At 43.1% G+C, this 22,671-nt stretch overlaps 1 protein-coding gene across 1 annotated transcript in view; it reads right to left on the bottom strand.

Annotated features, from left to right (window-relative positions):
- LOC109925026 (AF4/FMR2 family member 2-like) overlaps nucleotides 1–18,900 on the bottom strand; it is a 138,465-nt gene extending 119,565 nt beyond the window's left edge. The window contains exon 1 of the mRNA XM_048605261.1: nucleotides 18,850–18,900. Coding sequence (XP_048461218.1) covers nucleotides 18,850–18,900 — 51 coding nt within the window. The remainder of the gene's footprint in view (nucleotides 1–18,849) is intronic.
- Nucleotides 18,901–22,671: the final 3,771 nt, after the last annotated feature.

Here is a 22,671-nt window from a genome sequence, read left to right as displayed (position 1 = left end):
TCAATAGGATCATGACTGATCCTAAAATACTCACATCCACTTTCCAGCCCTTTCCCCATAACCCTTGATTCCCCGATTGATCAAGAATCTACCTATCTCAGTGTCGTGGCAAGGAGTTCCAAAGACTCACAACCCTCAGAGAGAAAAAAACTCCTCATCTCAGTCTTAAATTGGTGCCCTTTATTCTGAGACTATGCTCCCTGGTCTTTCACTCTCCTGTGAGGGGTAACATCCTCTCAGCATTTACCCTGTCAAGTCCCTTAGGACAGAGAGGCAAGATTGGCTTCGAAAGAGAACACCAGAACGTACCTAAGAAGAGTGTACTGATTGGTTGATTCCCAGACCGGATGAGAGGAAGATGAAAAGTATTTTTTTTAGCAACGTCTAAAACTATTTTATAGCTATGATCCTCCATTGGTGACCAGTTATGCAAATGTAAAAGGAACCAATTGATCAATTTGAAATATTAGATCAGAATGTGTAATTGTAATTTTAATTAAGAATGACTTCTCCATTTCAATTGGCAATCAGGTACGTATGTTCAGTCCTAATGAACAAGTCGCCCTATGTTTTGTTTAGCTGCATTTGCCACAGATTGTATGTACACAGTCAACTTGGATTTAAAGTGTGGCTTGATCCTTTAAGAATCACAACACATCACAAGATCACAAACCTTAATGACTCAGAAATTGCTGGAAGAGTAGCTCGGCATTCAACATGCTCGTCAATATTACTTCATTAAAATCCCAGTAATTGGACATGAGGGACAGATGCTGCACAGGTTTCAATTCTCTACACATTGCCTGATGATTTGTGCTGTTTTGCTATCAACCTCGTCAAAAACCAAATAAAGAATAGCTTCACCTCAAGTCTTTCCATTCAAATTCATCAAAACATTGCTGGATTTTCTCTGTTCATCCAATTAAGGCTCAGACTTCAAGTCTGAAGAGATCTGTTAATTGTGCGATTTATGATTCTGACCTAACACTCAACATTGTGTTGAAACTGGAGTTTCATTTCAAGAGGGTGTAAGTTGATCTGAGACATTTTTAGTTCATTTCTAATTTTTTCCCCTCATTTTGTAATTCTGTCTTTTCTCTCTGATAATGCAGTCTCTTTCTTTCCCTGTCCTTTTCATTTCTCTTTTCGCTCTAGTTTGTCTTTAATTCACTCCGGTCGCCTTCTGTTGATATCTCTCTTTCTTTGTCCATCCTTCTGTTCATTGATTAAGGAGATAAACTGCTGGTCCTGACCTTCGCTAAGGTTCCAAGTGTCCAACTGCCTCGGCTGCAATGATATCAGCTTTCACTTTGAGCAATTTGTCATCAAAGTGCAGGTTAATCCGAGAGTGAGATTAAATAATCCAACCAATTTCCCACTCTAATTTTTGGGCTATGCACCTGATACTGGTCCAGTTTGTTTTTTTTTTAAATCGAAAATAAACAAATTAATACTAAAACAAGCTCATTTGCAAGAGCAAATGAAGCTATGAAATTGCAGCCTGATCTAAACAGGAAACTCTTGAGCTGTTTCAGAATTTGCTTAAGGAAAGCCACATTTGCTTGTGCCACTTTAGACATGACCCTGCTCCAAAGGCACACTACTCATGGGTGAATGATCATTTCACAACAATGCCCTCACCGAGACAGCTGTGGTAACATATCAAAGGGAAAGGCTGATTTCTAACAAGTTGGTGATCTCAACTGGGTGATTACATTTGGTACTATTAGGTAGATCCCTATTGAAAGAAGGAAACAGTGAAGAGATAGCCAAATATTGCCAGTTGTTTCCCCTCACACTTCATAACAGTAAAAGGTACACACATTGTCTCAATGACTAAATCTCCGACTGCCTTCCCTCCTACGCAACCTGTTCTGCCTCAGATATGGACCGTGGTTCCAGTTTATTGCAGAACTCATTGATCTGTGTACAGTCCATTTATCATTCATGAAAGAACTCAGTGATCTTCACAGTATATTATATAACAACTCATATCATCTGTCAACTGCAGACTTATTTCTGTTTTCAACTCCATAGGGATTTTGTCTTTTTGATCCTTCTTGAATTAAAATGTTGCTAAGCAACACAGCCAGGAGGCATGCCAGCACAGTGCTTCTAAAAACGTAGTCTATCAAATCATTTTAACAGCCTGAAATCCTTACTGCATTTCAGAAAGCACTATTTATTTCATGGAGCTGCCATACGGTTAGATAGATGTTAGACAGTAGTTTACCTAAGTACAATTAACCTGTCACATTTTGGATTTTTTGGAAGACTAATACCAAGGGACATCCTTCTGCTAAACGAAGCTCAAGGTTGCTTAACCACCTCCTTTATTCAATCGTCACTTAGTTTGTACTGTAATGATTATACTTTGATCGCTAAATCTAACGCATCAGTTAATAAAAAGCCTCTCCAATCATCTGCACAATTATCCCACAGCCCAAGTCAAATCTTCAATCAAAGTGCACGTGTATCTCAAGATGATCTCATCTATCACACATCAAAACCTTTTGTGCTATCTGTTGGTTTTTTTTGTAACCTGGGCAATGATTCTGCACTCTGCAACCCTAAAAAGCTACAGAGCTGAAATCTATTCATCATTGTATTTTCCTTAAATCCGTGACGATGAGCAAATCATGAAAAAAAATGTGCGAAAGTCAATCAAGATCTCCTTGTAGCTCATGCTATAATGAGCTGTGTAAAGAGTACATGGCTTTGATCAGTTGACTTTTCTTTTCCATTTATATTCATGTGATTGTTGAAGAGCAGCTATTCTGTGCGAGAATAAAGATGAGGAAACTAGCAATGGGAAACAGTAGGGAGTTAATACCTTGAAATATTGGCTGATATTGAGTGGGGTTGCAGGTGAAAAGCGGCAACAAATTACACCACATGGTAAATGTGTTCTCCAGTGCACAGTCTCCATCAAATACTTGAAACAGGCAGAGTACTATAGAGTTTATCTCTGCTAAATGCATTCAACTATTCACCATCGCTGCCAATCTGCTGTAATACGGAGACTTTTGGTTTGATGCTTTCTTTTCAGTTTTAAGATTGGGAAATATTGTCGCTCAATGGGTAAGACACAAAATTAATGGGAGACAAAGTCAATCTGAGTTCTACAGCTGTTAAACTTTTCAGAAACTAAGGTTCTAAAGACACATTTCCTATCTGCTTGTGGCCTTTGGCAACACCATCTGACACCACGCTGCAACACGACCCCACTTGATTTCCCTACTACAGGAATTATGGCACTTCCCCAACGCCCAGTCATTGATGAGAATAAGTTTCTTAAGAAAAATAGCTACACGAAAAAAAGGTCCAGGAGGCCATTCAGCCCTTTAGATCCACTCTGCCATTCAAAGAGATCACAATTGATCTTCTGCTGCAACACTATTTTCCTGCACAATCGTCATATCTCTCGAATTTCTTTCCATCCAACATCCAGGACTGAAGTCATTGTTTTTGGTCACCATCTGAATTCCATTCCCTGGTTGTCGACTGCATTTTGCATTCCTTGCCCACTGCCTGATGCTGGGCCAAACTGCTTGCAGTCTTGTTATTAATATTCCCTCAGTGTGTCTTTGTTACAAGCAGTCTATTGAATTTGACGTTCTGTAGTTTTAAATCCCTCCTGCACGGCTACATCCCATCATAAAGGGGTCAATTAGCCTGTACGGTGATCTCCCAGTTGCTGCACAGCCATATGTGTGCACAGCTTAGAGAAACCCCCATTGTCGATTCTCTCCAACACAAGGGTAGCCTACCTCTGCCTCTCCTTTAGCTCATCCATGGTCGTATGACCATCTCCTGCTGAAAGCCTCATCCCACCCGTTTCTCAACTCGAGATTGAATTATCCAAGTGCTGTTCTGGCCGAGCTTGAGTTTTGTACAAATGCCTCCAAGGCCTCTCCGTCCCTCACTATTGCTAATCTCCCCCAAACCCAGAAGGTGGTATCTGTGCTCTTCTAATTCTGGCCATATGAACATCCGTCTTCGCTGGTGGTGCCTAAATCTCTCAGCCTGCCCCACCCCGACTTCCTTCCTTTAGGAGACCCTATAAAAGCAAACTCCAGAACTTGTCATGCCCATAGCCAAAGTTGTTCCAGTACAGTTACAACACTGGCATCAATCCAGCAACATGGAAAATTGCTCAGGCATGTCCTGCCCACAAAACACTGGATAAATCCAATCTGGTCAATTGCCACAACATCAGTGTACTCTCAATCATTAACAAAGTGATGGAAGGTGTCATTGACAGTGCTCTCAAGCAGCACTGACTCAACAATTGCCTACTCACTGATGATTAGTTTGGATTCCACCAGGGCCTGACTGCATTACCACCTGGGTCCGAACATGAAAGTTAAATTCCAGTGGTGAGGTGAGAGTGACTGCCCTTGATATCAAAGCTTCATTTGACTAAGTGTGGCGTCAAATTGCCCAAGGAAATCAGGAATCAATGAGAACCGGTGGAAAACTCTCCGCTGGCAGGTGCCATGCTTAAAGGAGGATGGTTGTGGTTTATGAAGGTCAGTCATCTCACCTCCAGGACATCGGTGCAAGGGTTCACAAGGGTAGTGTCATATTTTCAACTGCTTCATCAATTACTTTCCTCTAACTAAAAGGTTTGAAATGGGGATGTTCGCCAATGGTTGCACAATGTTCAGCTCCTTTCATGACTCTTCAGATACTGAAGTAGTCCACGTCCAAATGCAGCAAAACCTGGACAATAGCTGGGCTTGGCCTGGTAAATGACATATAACATTTGTGGCACACAAATGCCAGCCAATGACCACTGTCATTAAGAGACAATCAAATCATTCACCCTTGACGTTCAATGACATTGTCATCACCTACTCCTCTGCTATCACTGTCCTGCAGGGTGCCATTGAGCAGAAACTAAACTGGACCAGCCATACAAATACTGTACCTACATGAGCATGTCAGAGGATAGTGAGGAAACTAACTCCTGCCTCTCTAAAGCCTGTCCACAAGGCAGAAGTCAGGAGTGTGATGGAATACTCCCTACTTTCCTGGATGGTGCAGCTCCAACAACACTCAAGAAGCTGAACACCATCCAGGATAAAGCAGCCTACTTGATCGTCACATTACTCACCTTCAACATTCACTCCCTCATGAGCAATGCACAACAGCAGCAGTGTCTACCAGCTACTGAACCAATTCGTCAAGGCTCCTTAGATAGCACCTTCCAAACCCACAACCACTATCCGAGAGTATGGACAAACCAGCTAAAAGTTCCCCTCCAAGCCTCGCACTATCCTGACTTTGCCTGGCCAAAGTGGCCATTTCCAGGTCCAGGCAGTGGGCCGTGGAAGGGGTCATTGTACCTGACTGTCTACCCTTCTTTCCTGGTTACATACATACGCAGGAGTCCATACAGAGGAAGTATACAGTGTTCACAGTATGCTGGATACTTTTAGAGACTGGTGAGTACCGCAGGGGCTAGGCTGCATCATTAGCCTGGATAATGCTGTTTGGATTTAGTAAGTTTCCACTAACCATCAGCTTGTACTTTTGTTACAGTATCCCATTAGGGGCTGTTTAACACCATTTTGATATTTTATGTTGAAAAGGAAGAAAACAGTCTCTTGTCTTTTGCGGAACTGAGAGCTCATGTGATGGACTTTCTACCTGAACTCACTGAGTGAAAGCAACTTGATCCAGAGCCATGCACGGAAGGTTGTGACACTTTCTGCTTAGGCATTTTATTGATTAACAGCAACTCTCAAATAGCAATGAGGATATAGAGCATGACAGCGACATTGCATCCAATCAATATTTAATTAATCAAGTACATTAGTCTCTTAATTTGTTTGCTGTATTGAACAATTTACTGGTAGCAATTGACTCCTTTCCCATCTGAATCTTCCCTTTTGCCCACTTGTCATTGATGTGTTAGTTTGAACAGACATACAGCTTTACACTCCATCCCACTCTCAATGCAGTCACTAATAGCAGATTGCCACAAATGTTCTGATTTACCAGCGAGGAATGAGCATGTGAGCACTTTGGTTGGCAGTATTTCAACCTTTTGAAGCTTGTGGCATATTCTGCCCCCTATTCTACTCACAGGGAATCGGCACCTTACTTTGGCAAGGCACAATATTGAAAAAAATGTAGATTCTTTGGATGAGGCAATAATCAAGATGCACTGCCCATTATCGAGTGGCTTGCTAGACAACAGAGGACAGATTGGCGTCAAAGACATTTTGGGTGGGACTGGAGGCATATACCAGCCAAGGATGACAGATTACCAAGTGTAAAAGCTGGGTTCATACATTGATTTAACGCAGCTTCATTGTCACCTCTACCACCATCTTCATTTTCAGATTTTATTTCTCAATGATTTGCAAACTGCTCTTGTAGGATCCAAAACCGCTTTCTGCTCTGGACTGGATAATATCACCACTATTTCAATAAGCAAAGGCAGACTGAAGTGGGCACTGAGCCACCAGTGGTTGAGGGAAATTGTACAAGGGATTGTGAGGATGGGGAGAGATACAGTGACTTTGAAGGCTTTAATGTTTTGCAGCCAGCAACCCTTCTTGAGAAATGAACCCAAAATGGCAACTCTGCTTTCTCTCCACAGATGCTGTCGGAACTGCTGAGATTGTCTAACAATTTGTGATTTTGTTTCTGATTTCTAGCATTCACAATTCTTTGTTTCTTTTTTGTTAAATTAGAACATTTCTCACATTTTAAACAAAATATTGCTTTATTTACAAGTTGCAAGATCATACCTTAATGATGTAATTTGAGCGATTTTTTTATTCATTCACAGGATGAGGGCATTGCTAGCTAGACCAGCATTTATTGCCCAACCCTAATTGACCAGAAGGCAATTAAGAGTCACCTACATAGCTGTGGGTCTGGAGTCACGTGTAACCAGACCAGGTAAGGATAGCAGTTTCCTTCCCTAAAGGACATGAGTGAACCAAATGGGTTTTTCCAACAACCAGCGTGGATACATGATCATCACTAGACTCTTAATTCCAGATTCTTTTTATGACATCAAATTCCAATATCTACCGTGGCAGGATTTGAAGGATTACCTGAGTCTCTGGATTAACAGTCCAGTAGTAATATCACGAGGCCATTGTTTTCCCACATATTTAAGTACTTATGATATCCTGAAAGCAGAGGATAGCTGCCTTGGTTCTACACTCTGAAATTCCCTCCGTAAACCTCTCTGCCTCTTTCTACTTTTAAAGCAATCTTCAGAATGTAAACAAACATTGAGAACTCTCTCTGCAGATGCTACTAGATCTGCTGAGTTTCTCTAGTAATTTCTGTGTTTGCTTTACATTTCCTGCATCTGAAGAATTTTGTTTTTATTTGAATCTTCAAAACTTGCCTTTTGGATCAAATATAAGACTATGTGTGCTAATAATGTTTCATGCAGTTTGGCATCAAATGAACATAGAACATAGAACATAACAGCGCAGTACAGGCCCTTCGGCCCTCGATGTTGCGCCGACCTGTGAAACCAATCTGAAGCCCATCTAACCTAAACTATTCCATTATCATCCATATGTTTATCCAATGACCATTTAAATGCCCTTAAAGTTGGCGAGTCAACTATTTTTGCAGGCAGGGCATTCCACGCCCTTACTACTCTCTGTGTAAAGAACCTACCTCTGACATCTGTCCTATATCTATCACCCCTCAATTTAAAGCTATGTCCCCTCGTGCTAGCCATCACCATCCGAGGAAAAAGGCTCCCACTGTCCACCCTATCTAATCCTCTGATCATCTTGTATGTCTCTATCAAGTCACCTCTTAACCTTCTTCTCTCTAACGAAAACAGCCTCAAGACCCTCAGCCTTTCCTCATAAGAGCTTCCATCCATACCAGGCAACATCCTGGTAAATCTCCTCTGCACCCTTTCCAATGCTTCCACATCCTTCCTATAATGCGGTGACCAGAACTGTACGCAATACTCCAAGTGCGGCCGCACCAGAGTTTTGTACAGCTGCAACATGACCTCATGGCTCTGAAACTCAATCCCTCTACCAATAAAACCTAACATACTGTACGCCTTCTTAACAACCCTATCAACCTGCGTGGCAACTTTCAGTGATCTATGCACATGGACACCGAGATCTTTCTGCTCATCCACACTACCAAGAATCTTACCATTAGCCCAGTACTCTGTATTCCTATTACTCCTTCCAAAGTGAATCACCTCACACTTTTCCGCATTAAACTCCGTTTGCCACCTCTCAGCCCAGCTCTGCAGCTTATCTATGTCCCTCTGTAACCTGCAACATCCTTCCGCACTATCCACAACTCCACCGACTTTGGTGTCATCCGCAAATTTACTAACCCATCCTTCTACGCCCTCATCCAGGTCATTTATAAAAATGACAAACAGCAGTGGCCCCAAAACAGATCCTTGAGGTACACCACTAGTAACTGAACTCCAGGATGAACATTTCCCATCAACCACCACCCTCTGTCTTCTTACAGCTAGCCAATTTCTGATCCAAACCGCTAAATCACCCTCAATCCCATGCCTCCGTATTTTCTGCAACAGCCTACCATGGGGAACCTTATCAAACATTTTACTGAAATCCATATACACCACATCAACCGCTTTACCCTCATCCACCTGTTTGGTCACCTTCTCAAAGAACTCAATAAGGTTTATGAGGCACGAGCTACCCTTCACAAAACCGTGTTGACTATCCCTAATCAAATTATTCCTTTCTAGATGATTATAATCCTATCTCTTATAATTCTTTCCAACACTTTACCCACAACCGAAGTAAGGCAAAATAACATTGCAAAATAACACCTTTGTTAAGTACCTCTGGATGTTCTAATACAGTGAAGTGGCTGTATAAATATAAGATGTTGTTGGTACAGATTCCTTGCTAGGATTAGTCAACAATTACTACAACATTACAACATCATTACAACATTAGTTACGAAGATGGCAGCATGCAAAAAGGTTCATGTTACATCTCACAATTCCTGTGGTCCTCCTCTAAAGAAGTCATTCACCTTTCACAATGAATCTATAATAAAAGTATATCTGCAAAGTGTAAACACACAGACTGATTCAAACAGAAAGAAACACAGTTCATTGACAGTGTGATGTTGAGAATCAACAGTGCAAACATTGCAGAATGAACTCAAATTTACATAAAGACAAGACTCACAGAGTATTCACTGCAGAATTGGGTGGGCTGACAATTGCTACTTGCTAGCATGGGCAGGCTGCCAGCATGTTCTTCCTCTGAATATGTTGGGGAAGTGATTACTGCAGAAGGTGCGTGGGTGTTGATGGCTACTTGACCATCTGTGACAGATAGCCAACCAACCCTAATTAAAGTGTTAACTGAGAGAATTCTTCATGTACTGTCTGCATCTTCCAGATTGCATTCTGGTCCCTTGACTGTAAATAGTACAAAAGCAGGGCAGATGTGGGGAGGCTTTAGAGGTACATGTCCTGCAAGGTAGCCCAGTCTGGACCAGATGGGCAGAAAGGGCCACAGCATCAGCCACAGGATGGAGAAAGGCTCTCCCTCCCATTTTCAACAGTACAGCAATAATGTCAACTACCTTTGTAATTCCAAGCTCCAGGGTAATGTTTGATGGTCATGGGTTTGAATCCTACCGTGGTAGGTAATGAAATATGAATCCAATAAAAATCTGGAATTAAAATGCAGGTCTCATGGCAACCAAGTCATTAATGCTGCTTGTCATAAAAACCCAGGTGTTTCATTGACACATCTTAGGAAGGAAATCTGCTGTCCTTAGCCAGTTTGCCCACATGTGACTCTAGATCAGTCCAGTTTGACTCTTAACTGCCCTTTGAAATGGACTGGAGAATCAATCAATTCAAGGGCAGTAAACACTTCAATTAGACCGTAAGATATAGGAGCAGAATTAGACCCTTCGACCCAATGAGCCTGCCTTGCCAATCGACCATGTCTGATATGCTTCTCAATCCCATTCTCCTGCTTTCTCCCTGTAACCCTTCAGCCCCTTACAAATCACGAATGTATCCATCTATGTCTTTTTGGCCTTCACAGCCCTCTGTGGTAATGAGTTCCACAGATTCACCACCCTCTGGCTGATCTCTCATCATCTCTCATCACCCTCTCCTCATCTCTGTACTAGAGGGTCGTCCCTTCACTCTGAGGCTGTGTCCTCAGGTTACAGTCTCTCCCACAAGTGGAAACAGATGTTCTTCTCTATGTCCACTCTATCCAGGCCACTCAGTATCCTGTATGTTTCAATCAGATCCCCCATCATTGTTTTAAACTCCATCGTGTACAAACCCAGAGTCCTCAACCACTCCTCATATGATAAACCCTTCATCCAACGTCACCCATATCCCATGCAAGAATACAAAAAAGAGGGCACCTTCAACTTGAAATGCTCTTGCAGTCACCAATTTCTAGCAGCTATGTAATTTGCCCATACATTTTAATTGGACGTGCCTTCCAGCGGGTCATATCTGGGTTCTCAATCAAGAATTCCACCCTGTATTGGGATTGGGACCAAATAATTCAGCCCCCTAGAAGCTACTCTTATGTTGAGTTTCCAACGTGCACGTCTGGGGTAAAAGAAAGGAACTGAGAAGCAAATGTTACTCAAGCTGGAAAAGGGGGGGGGGTTGAGGGGTGGTGGGGGGAGTGGTCAGGACAGAAGAAGTTTTTTTCAATCACAAACAAGGAACAAAAACAGAAGTTGCTGGAAAGGCCCTCAACAGGTCTGGTAGCATCTGTGAAGAAAAAAATCAGAGCTAACGTTTCGGGGTTCTGAGGAAGGGTCACTGGACCTGAAACATTAACTCGGACTGTTTTCTTCACAGATGCTGCCAGACCTGCTGAGCTTTTCCAGCAACTTCTGTTTTTGTTCCTGATTTACAGCATCTGCAGTTCTTTCGGTTTTTATTAAGTTTTTATTAAGTTTTTTTCAATTGCTGATGATCAGACTTAGCGAGTTTCTGTGTTGCTAACACAGAGACACAAGGAAATGACAGCTGGCTCTAATTAAAACACATGAGAACAAAGAAAATTTAAGAACATTTTTTTCTTAACATGCTTTTTCCAAAATGTCCCATTGTAACTTGGCTAAGTTATACTCTGTGTCTTCATGGAACACTGAGTTCGGGGTACTGCCTTTGGTGAAGCAACTTAAGGTTTTACCAGGCCCAATGCACTGAAGGGTTAAGAAATACGTTTCCATAGGGAAAACATGTACAACCTGTGAAACCTGTAGTAGTGCATCTTACAGTTCACTCAGAAGTCTGTGTTGCTCTGGTAACATTGCACTTTTTACATGTATGTTGCAGTCTTGAACTATTGATTGGAGCATTGACCATCTCTATGTTCTTTCTATCCATGCATCACTGTTTTTTGTAAAATTATTGTTCTATAAAGTGTTGCTTAACTTTGTAACTGCTTCTCTTACTACTTTGTACCTAAGATTTTTGTACCTCGGTACCTAAGATGGTGTCTTGTGTGACGACATTATAACCTTTCGGTACTTCTGTACGCGAGTACACGTGACAAAATCTAAAATCTAAATCGAGGAATCTCTCACGCTCTCAGTGCCTACCACTGGAAAGGTTTACAGGCTAATTAATTATCAATTCGTTTCGACACATTACGACCACATTTACAGAACCATCATTATCTCATCATCACTTTGCCACATGATTCCACCATCCAACTAGGCCACAGTTGATGGACATTGGTTCTGCCCTCCTCAATACCATTGCCCGACCAAAAAAAAAAGCTACCAATCTCAGTTTTGACAGTTTTGTTTCACACCGAGAATTAACAACTTTGTGGCGACAGAGTTCCAGATTTCCAAACAAAACGAATACTGCTGATGCTGGAAATCTGAAACAAACACAGAGAATGCTGGAGAAACTCAGCAGATTGTCAGCATCTGTGGACAGAGAAAATAAGTTAACGCCAAGTCCAATATTCACAACAGCACTTTCTGTGTTCACTTTAGATTTCCAATCACCTTTGTGTAAGGTGTATTCTGAATCGCTCAGTACTACTTTTAAACAGTTGGCCCCTTGATCTGACAAAAGGAAATAGTTTTCCGTACTGCCCAACTATTGATTTAACTATCTTAATAAACTAACTTATCACCTTTAACTTTCTCGAGCAAGTAACAGTTTGGTCTATTCAAGTCAGCTTCACAATCTATTGCTTTTTGCATCAGCACCATTCTGGTGAAACTGTGACGATGTGTGGTACCCAGTTTGGGTTAATTATTGGGCCAGTATGTGTTAAAGTGTCACCGTGTTGATGGCTTGTGGCAAGTTACTGCCCTAGATGTATGTGTCTTCTCAGCTTCATAGATATTTTCACTTTCAAATTATCTTGTCATGTATCTGAGATGACACTGTCAGATCTATCAACAGGTAACCAGTGTGGATAGATACAAGGATATCCATTAGAATGATGGTGAGGACTCACCTCTAATGAGGGGACGAGAATGACACATTTGAAACACTGGAACTGGTAACTCAGGGACAACATGGCCATTTTTATCACTTTGTGTGGATACTGTACAGATTCATATCATTGCTAAATGTCAGGTTCCATGGTCAAGGTTTATAACTTGCTTCGACTCAAAATGTTGCTGGTTCAATCCTGAGACTCAGTTGCGAAAACCAAGGCTGACACTTTAAGTCAGGATTGATGGATGGATGGCTGCACTGTCTGAGGGTCTGTCTTTCAGGTGAAATGCTACATTCTAACCCTGCTTACCCTCTCAGGTGGAGATAAAAGACGCTGTGTTTAGGTCAACATTTGTTCCTGAATCAACATAATTACCTGGTGATTTACATGCACACTGTGTGCACGTAAGTGAGAGACAGAGCGGAGGAGTGAGAGTTTGTATGTGAGAGTATTTGTTGTGTGCGTGTGTGTGTGTGCATGTGCGTGTATGAGTCAGAGAGTGTGTGAGATTGTGGGTGAGAGTCAGAGAGTGTGTGTGTGTGCGCGAGAGAGAGAGTGTGTGCGTGCATGTGTCAGAGAGAGAGTGTGTGTGTGTGTGTGTGTGTGAGAGAGCGTGTGTGTCAGAGATTGTGAGAGATTGTGGGTGACAGTCTGTGTGTGTGTGTGTGTGTGTGTGTGTGTGTGCGTGTGTGTGAGAGAGACAGAGTGTGTATGTGTGTGCCAGAGAGTGTGTGAGATTGTGTGTGAGAGTCAGAGAGGGTGTGTGTGTGTGCGTGTGTGTGAGAGAGAGAGTGTGTGCGTGCGTGTGTCAGACAGTGTGAGAGATTGTGTGTAAGACAGTCAGAGAGTGTATGTGCGTGTGTGTGTTTGTGTTGTGCGCATAAGAGAGATGGAGTCATACAGTTGTACAGCATGGAAACAGACCCTTCAGTCCAACATGTCCACGCCAACCAGATATCCTAAATTAATCTAGTCCGATTTGCCAGCATTTGGCCCAGATCCTTCTAAACCCTTCCCGTTCATATGTCCATCCAGAGGCCTTTTAAATGATGTAATTGTACCAGCCTCCACCACTTCCTCTCGCAGGTCATTCCATACATGCTCCACCCTCTACGTGAAAAAGTTGCCCTTAGGGGCCTTTTAAATCTTTCCCCTCTCATCTTAAACCTATGCCCTCTAGTTTTGGACTCTCCTACCCCAGGGGAAAGACCTTGGTTATTTACCGTATCCATGTCCCCCATGATTTTATAAACCTCTATAAGGTCACCCCCCAGCCTCCGACACTCCAGGGAAAATAGTCCCAGCCTATTCCTTGTGTATGTGTGTGTCTGTGTGTGTGTGTCTGTGTGTGTGTATCTGTGTGTGAATGTGTATGTAAGTGTGTCTGTGTGTGTGTATCTGTGTGTGCGCGCGCACATGCGTGTGTATGTGTGTGTGTGTCTGTGTGTGTGTGCGTGCGTGCGTGTGTATGAGTGTATGTTTGTGTGTGTGTGTGTGCGTGCCCGTGTGTGTGGTGTGTGTGAGACAGAGAGAATGCAAGTTCTTTTTTTTTTGCTGAGTTCTGAAGAAGGGTCAGTGGACCTGAAACATTAACTATGAATTCTTCCAACAGATGCTGGAGTGAATGTAACAAAGTCAGCCAGGCGGATCTCATAGAATGAGTTTCCTGATTGAGGTCCAATCAGGGAGCCCTGGCTGACAGATATAAACAGGGGTGTCTGCTTGTCACAGGCTCCTTGGTCACATGGGTGATTTTCTTGGTGGTGGAATATTAATAAAGTTGTCGACACAAACTCGTGTTTTTCACTGTATCTTGCACCAACACACACACACATGGGTTTTGCTGAAAATAAACGCGACTGCATAAAAACAGGAATGAGAGGTTCTCTTCACTCTGAGAGCTGGAGCAGTGTCAAGCACTCTCCATGTGTTAACAAAAGGTGACTTGTGATGGGATACCAGCCTCTGTGGAGTTCTTTCAGATGCTGTCAGACCTGCTGAGATTTTCCAGCAATTTCTGTTTCTTTACTGTCAGGCATGTTGAACACAGGAATACCCTGGCAACTCATTGAGACATGAGTCATTATTGGCAGAAAACTAACGACGTTGGAACATGAACTCTGAAACGTGCTGGTTCTTGTGGGAGGGGAACCCAAAAGATTATCAGCGTATGTGGCATTAGATCAAATCAATCAAAGGCAAGGCAGAGTCTCCACAATGTTTAGGTTGTAATTCTTACTTCTAACTCAAATGTTTTAGTCATCTCTTGCAAACTTCACATACACAGGGCAAGACAAAAAGTCACACAGGTCATTAAACGGTGAACAGCACTCCAATATATTTCACCCATATGAATTTTATGTTGATGTCAAGTCCAATCATTTTCTAGTTAGGAGATCAGCTCAACATGCCATTTCCATTGTGTCTGTATGTTAGTGTGTTCTGTGCCCAGAGCTTTATACTGTTAGGCAAATGACATTGCAAATATATGTTTAGAAAGGGGATGCTTAAGGCTTTCATACAGTTGCCACATTCATTAAAGTTAGAGGAATATAGCAGGCTTCATGTGAATTACAGTAAATTGTAAGAACAGATGCTGGCTGTAATTAAATCGATTTATCTCCTCCTTAGATCTTCAAAGCTGACAGTTATCGCCCATGTACCTTCAGTAGAGTATCTCCTTGCAAATCCTCATACTGCTGAAGCTCAGCAAGTGAAATATGTGCAACCCTCAAATATGCACTTGATTGGTATATATTGAACACTTGTTCAAAATGATGCAAAGTGAGCCAGTTGTGTTTTTGTGTTCATTTGTATTAAGGTCACCGGACAAAGCTTTGTGGCAAAACAGCCATTCTAAGGCAGCAAACATCAATAACAGCTTCTAAGTAATAAAGGGAAATTGATTCCAGGCCTTAGCCTTTGATTTCCTATCATTTGAAGCTCTGCACTAACTCGCAAGTAAATAAAAGAGGAATGTGTATTTAATAGGTTTCCTGTAGCCATTGTAAATGTCATGTACAATACAGCCAAGGTTTACAGCCTGTGCACAGGTAGCAGACTACACCTTCTGCATTTCACTCTTCTTAATTATACACTGTTAGGACCCTTGGTGACATTTTCCCTCATTTTATGACAAGAAAAGTTAAGTGCCTTTATTTTTGTAAGAGTTTTAACAACTGCCAATTAAAAATGGAAGGTTCTGTAAAATCAGTAACCATCACAAGGAATCACAGAAAGGAAAAGAACAGGATGAAGCGGGAATGGTGTCCCTTAACACCATGCTTTAGAGTTACACTTCCTGCTCAATAGAATCATAGAATCCCTACAGAGCAGAAAGAGGTAATTCAGCCCATCAAGTTCACACTGACTCTCCAAACAGCGTCCCACCTAGACCCAGATCCAACCACCCTATCTATCCCTGTAACCCTGCATTTCCCATGGCTAATCCACCTAGCCTGCACATCCCTAGACACTATGGGTAATCTAGCACGGCCAATTCATCTAACCTGCACATCTTTGGACTGTGGGAGGAAACCAGAGCACCTGGAGGAAACCCACACAGACACAGGGAGAATGTGCGAACTCCACACAGACAGTCACTCAAGGTTGGAATCGAATCTGTACCTGGCACTGTGAAGCAGCAGTGCTAACCACTGAGCCATCATGGTTTGCACTGCAGTGAGTTATCCTCAGTGCTGGGTTCAATTCCCATACCAATTGAAGTTACCATGAAGGACTCTCCTTCTCAAACTTTCTCCTTGCCTTAGGAGCGGTGGCCCTCAGATGAACCCACCACCAGTCAGCTCTCTCTAATGAGAAAGCAGCCCTTTGGTCTGGGAGGACTATGGTGACTTTACTGTGTGAATAGGGTAGGTAGGGTGAGAGGACTCAAACTGAAACTGTACTAGGTAGGTCTCAGTTAGATGCCAGGAGGTGGTTCTACTTCCAGAGAAGACTGAACCCCCAGAAACAGCCTGATCCTTAGAGCTGCATCAAGCTTCAAATTCTGCTGGGTAAACTGATCACCTTGTATCGTACAGAGATGCTGAAGCACAATCAAGATTTTTTGCCTGGGTTGGTTCTAACAGCCTAAGAGGGTCAAAGAGAACTTGCATAGATTTTTCTGTTTCTCTCCCAATTGGCCTCTGTGATTTCAGAAAATCAAAATCATCCAGATGCTGGAGATCTGAGATAAGAAGGTGCTGGGGAGACTGTGCAGGGTTAGCCTATGGAGAAAGTAAGAGATTGAGGTTTCATGACTCTTCTTCAGGTCAAAGTAGTAACTTTGGACTCGAAATGCTAACCCTGGTTCCCTCTCTGTGGGTGCTGACAGACCTGCTGAGCTTTTCCAGCATTTACTGTTTTAGTTTTGATTTCATATTTATCGTTCACCGTTTTACATTATAGCAGTCAACTCAGAAGTATTTCATTCACTACAAAGCAGTTTGGAACATTTAGTGTCAGTAAAAGATACCATATAAATACAGTCACAGAGATCTACAGCACACAGCAAAGAGTTCTTCAGCCCATCGTTTCCATGCCAGTTCTAATCCCCTTTTCCAGCACTTGGCCCATAGCTTTATATGCCTTGGCATTACAAACATAAATCTAATTACTTCTAAAATGTGATGAGGATTTCTGCCTCTACCCCTCTTACAGGCAGTGAGCTCCAAATTCCTACCTTTTCTCACAGTTTAGGCCACTTTTGCAATACAGCATACAATTCTGGTCTCACTGCTATAGGAAAGACGTTGCTAAACTTGAAAAGGCTCAGAAAAGATTTACAAGAATGCTGCTGGGGTTGGAGGGTTTGATCTATAGGGAGCAGCTGAATGGGCTGGGGCTATTTTCCCTGGAGTGTTAGAGGCTGAGGAGTGACCTGATAGAGGTTTATAAAATCATGAGGGGCGTGGTTAGTCAAGGTCTTTTCCCCAGGGTGGGGGAGTCCAAAACTGGAGGGCATAGGTTTAAGTTGAGAGGGGAAAGATTCAAAAGGGGCCTGGGGGGGCATGTTTTTCACACAGAGGGTGATGTGTGTATGGAATTAACTGCCAGAGGGGATGGTGCAGGCTGGTACAATTACGACATTTAAAAGGCATCTGGATGGATACATGAACAGGAAAGGTTTATAGAAATATGGGCCAAATGCTGGCAAGTGGGACTGAATTAATTCAGGATATCTGGTCAGCATCGATGAGTTGGATCAAAGGGTCTGCTTCCATGCTGTATATCTCTATGTCTCTATTTCTTCTAAACCTTCTGCCCTTACCTTAAATCTATGTCCCCTGGTCATTGATCCCTCTGTCAAGGGGGAAAATGTCACCAGTTACCATGATGGGATTTGAACCCATGTCCCCAAAACATTAGTCAGAGATTCTGGGTTACTGTACAATGCTAGGAACCACTATGCCACCCACTGTACCAAATAAAAGTCCCACTTTTCTTTCCCAGGTGATCACATGGTTTGGAACAGGGTAAGGTGTGTACATACTTTAACACACAAGCTATCACTATTTCTATGGATCACTTTGAATGGAGAGGAACGTTCATTCATTCATAAATCAGTCCTAGTCCCCTCAAAGCCCAAGGGTCCAGGTGTGGGCTGAAGTTCTCCTCTGTTCAGCATGAAGCAAATGGAGCTGGTTTATCAATCATCTGTGATGCTCCTCCAAGCCACTGGAATATCTTCCAGATCAAAGTACAAGTCAATAAAGTAACAGCATTTGTCTATGGTTCAATATCAAATCATGGGCTCACTTTGATTTCAAGTATCACCCCCTTCAGGGCATACTGAGAAACCAAAACAGAAGATTAAAATCAAAAGACAGGTACAAGATAACACAGTGTGGAGCTGAATGAACACAGCAGGCCAGGTAGCATCAGAGGAGCAGGAAAGCTGACGTTTCGGGTCTGGACCCTTCTTTAGAAATGTCAGCCTTCCTGCTCCTCTGATGCTGCTTGGCCTGCTGTGTTCCTCCAGCTCCACACCTTGTTATCTCAGATTCTCCAGCATCTGCAGTTCCTACTATCTCTGACTGGTACAAGAGTTGTTTGTGAAGTCTTCCACAGCTCAAACCTTTGACATTTCTGTGTTCTTTACATTTTGTCATCTGGAAGATTCCAATTTTAGTCATTCAACCAGCAGCAACTATTTAGCTGCCTACGCCCTCACTACTGGAAGTCCGCCCCTAAATATCTCTCTCTCTCTCTCTCTCTGCCTTCCTTTAAGGCACTCCTTAAAACCTAAGTCTTTAACCAAGCTTTGGGCTCCCTGTCCTAATATCCCTTTAATGTGCCTCGTTGCCAAATTTCTAACTGATCATGCAGCATTTTGGGATTGTTCCCTTCATTAAACAACTCACGTTGTTGTTGTTGCTGAGCTTACCTGTTCACCATCGTCCTCATCACTGCTGAGTTTCAGGTCATCTTCCAGCATCCTGCAAGAGAAAATTAACCATAAACCATCTTGTACGAAGATTACAAACTGAAAGAACTGTGGATGCTGTAAATCAGAAACAAAAACAGAAATTGCGTGGAAAAGCTCAGCAGATCCGGCAGCATCTGTGGACAGAAATTAGAGTTAACATGTCGGGTCCGGCGACTGTTCCAGTTCTGAGGAAGGGCCACTTGACCCGAAACATGAGCTCTGATTTCTCTCCACAGATGCTGCCAGATCTGCTGAGCTTTTCCAGCAACTTTTGTAATAAGATGGTTGCTCTGACTGAGCACTGCACAGAAACAGCCCAGTTTGGACATCTCTATGAAAGGGCTATCCAGTTTGCCCTCATTTCTTGTCCTTTCCATGTACCACTGCAGATTTTCCCACATTTCATCATTCTCCTTTTGGGAGTTACTGCTGAATCCATGCTCTAAGACAGTACACTCCATATTCTAAACACACACTGTGCTATAAAATAAAACTCTCCACATCTTCCCTCTTGGTTCTTTTACCAATTATCTAACCACTGCCTTGAATCTGTGACCTTGGGTCACCACAGGTAAGATCAGAAAATTATATACGAGTGAGCCCCAAACATATACAGCTAGACAAGTCATTCATTCCTGATCAGCCGTGGTTCCTGAGTTCAGCACAATGTGTAGGAGCTGGAATGTGAATCAATTAGTTCAAAGCATATACACTCATCATATCACTCTGCATCAGAGCTCAGGATCACACTCGGCATCCTACTCACCAACTTAAACATTCACTCCCTCCACCACTAACACACAGTGGTATTATATGCACCATCTGCAGGCTCCTTTAACAAGCTGGCTCAGTGGTTAGCACTGCTTCCTCACAACGCTAGGGATCCGGGTTCAATTCCAGCTTGGGTAATACTGTGTGTGGAGTTTGCACATTCTCCTCATGTCTCAGTGGGTTTCCTCCAGGTACCCCCATTTCCTCCCATTGTCCAAAAATGTGCAGGTTAGGTGGATTAGCCAAGCTAAATTGCCCATAGTGTCCATGACTGTGCAGTCTAGGTGGATTAACCCTGGGAAATATGGTGATAGGGTGGGGGCTGGGTCTGGGTGAGATGCTCTTTGGAGGGTCGATGCTGACTCGATGGGCAGAATGGCCTCTTTCCACAATGTAGAATCCTATGATTCTGACAACAAATTTCGAACCCTCTATTACCTTGAAGCACAACGATAGCTGAGACACACAAACACCAGCACTGGACACTATCCCTCTGAGCCATACATGACCCTAATAAGGAACTATATCGCTGTTCCTTCACAGTCACTGGGTCAAACCCTGGAACGCTCTCCTTGACAGTGCTGAGAGTGGGACTCCACACATCTGCAGAGGTTCAAGAAGTCAGCTCGCCATCATTAGAAGAACAATTAAGGATGGGGCAATAAATACAATTGATGCTCACAAAAGAATCTGAAGTTACTCTAGTTTTCACAGACATGGAACAAGAAAAGGTACCTCGAGTGTAGAAGATTAAGGGTGATCTAATCGGGTGTTTAAGATAATGCAAGGAGTTGACAGAGGCACCCTAGCACAAGTCTGAACAACAAGGATGCAAGGAGGCATAAACTTAAGATGTTAAACTTGATGTTAGGAGACTCATGTTGATAGTCAGTTAGTTCAATGGCTAGATGGTTGGTTTGCAATACAGAGTGACACCAACAGTATGGGTTCTGGAGGGGGTGTAGAGGAGATTCACTCGGTTGAATCCAGAGTTGAGAGGGTTGGATTATGAGGAGAGATTGAGTAGATTGGGTTTATACTCATTGGAATTCAGAAGAATGAGGGGAGATCTTATAGAAACATATATTATGAAGGGAATAGATAAAGTGGGTTGTTTTCCGCTAGCAGGTGAAACTAGGACTAGAGGGCATCGCCTCAAAATAAAGGGAAGCAGATGTAGGACTGAGGGCAGGAGGAACTTCTTCACCCAAAGGGTTGTGAATCTGTGGAATTCCCTGCCCAGTGAAGGGGTTGAAGCTACCTTGCTGAATATTTTTAAGGCAAGGCTAGATAAATTTTTGAACAGTAAAGGAATTAAGGGTTATGGTGAGCGGGCGGGTAAGTGGAGCTGAGTCTCAAAAAGATCAGCCATGATCTTATTAAATGGTGGGGCAGGCTCGAGGGGCCAGGTGGCCTACTCCTGCTCCTAGTTCTTATGTTCTTATGTTCAATCCCTGCACCAGCTGAATTACTGCAAATTACTTCTCAACCTCTCCCCTTACCCAACCTGTGATGACCCTCAGATTAAACCACCACCGGTTTTCTACCTCTCTCTCACTCAATTGAGAAAGTGGGATGATGGCGACTTTACTTTCCTTACAAAGCAGAAGTTAATTGAAATCTTTTAAACTGAGATTGCGAAACTCCTTTGTTTGGGATGAAGCTATCGAGCGACACAGAACCAAACGGGGTGGCTGGAGTCGAACTAGAGGTCATTAATGCTTTAGCTGACAGGGTGGTATGTGTTCGAGGGACTGAATGGCCTACCTGTGGTGCCTGTCGCTGGGTGCAAATTGTCCCAACTGCAGCCCTTCAATGCCAACTGCTAGTGCCCCCTACAATGGAGGTCTGTGCTTCTAGAAGGCACTGCCAATGCATTGCAGAGATCCCAGGATGGTTGTCAGGGATTGTTGGATGTTGAATGCCAATGAGGGGTGGGGGTGGCTGGTGCCCATGGTTCACGCCCAGGGTTGCAGTTTGGTAGCAGGTTACATGGAGGTCGTTTAGAGCTAGCGCTGAGCTGAACCTGCCCAGGAATCTGCTCCGGCTGTCAAGTTGGCTTTTCTCGATGTCTTGCTTGTTTGGTAAGACAGGAAGCAGAGTATTAATGAGACAAGTTAGTCCTTCAACGAGGCATCAGCAAACTTGCCACTTCCAAGTGAGAAATTCCTCATGGTATGTAGTGAAAAATATAAAAAATGAAGTAAGATGTTCCCAATGTCAAAGTGGACCTCGCTGAAACTATTGTATGATTCTGTCACAAATCTCACCATGGACCATGTCACCCAGACTCTCACAAAATTTCACTGAGCATGTTATTTATACTTGCTCTGATGACATGTCACAGACCTGAAACATAATTCTGTTCCCCTCTCTCTCCGCGGATACTAACAGACGTGCTGAGTGTTTTTCGACCACTGCCTGTTTATATTTTTCATTCTAAACATTCACAATGATACAAGTCACTGCTTTTAAATGTGTCAGCTCTTCCACAGTGGGGAGCCCTCGTCAGAAAGTCAAAGGTTACAAACTCATCTCATCCTCGGGGTTTGAGCACAGTGACCGAGGACAATATTCCCTGTACTTAACATGGTCAGATCGTTAGGACTGAAGGAGAGCCACACTTTTGGAGGAGCAGTACGAGAGGTAGTCAGACCATTGGAGGGACAGTACAGAGACACAGTCACACTGCTGGAAGGACAGCACTATGGTATGGCTACATTGTGGGAGGGGAAGTACTGAGGGATTGCTACACTGCTGGAGGGGCATTACTGAATGAGTGCGACATGTTGGAGGGACAGTACTGAGGGAGTGCGACATGTTGGAGGGACAGTACTGAGAGAGTGCGACATGTTGGAGGAACAGTACTGAGAAAGAGACACACTGTTGGAGGGACAATACTGAGGGAGTGCTACACTGTTCGAGGGGCTGTACTGAGGGAGTGCGACACTGTTGGAGTGGAAGTACTGAGGGAGTGCTACACTATTGGAGGGGCAGTACTGAGGGAGT

This window comes from Rhincodon typus, chromosome 14, assembly GCF_021869965.1.
Source record: "Rhincodon typus isolate 14 chromosome 14, sRhiTyp1.1, whole genome shotgun sequence".
Taxonomy (NCBI): domain Eukaryota; kingdom Metazoa; phylum Chordata; class Chondrichthyes; order Orectolobiformes; family Rhincodontidae; genus Rhincodon; species Rhincodon typus.
This window is presented reverse-complemented; position numbering and strand designations above follow the sequence as displayed.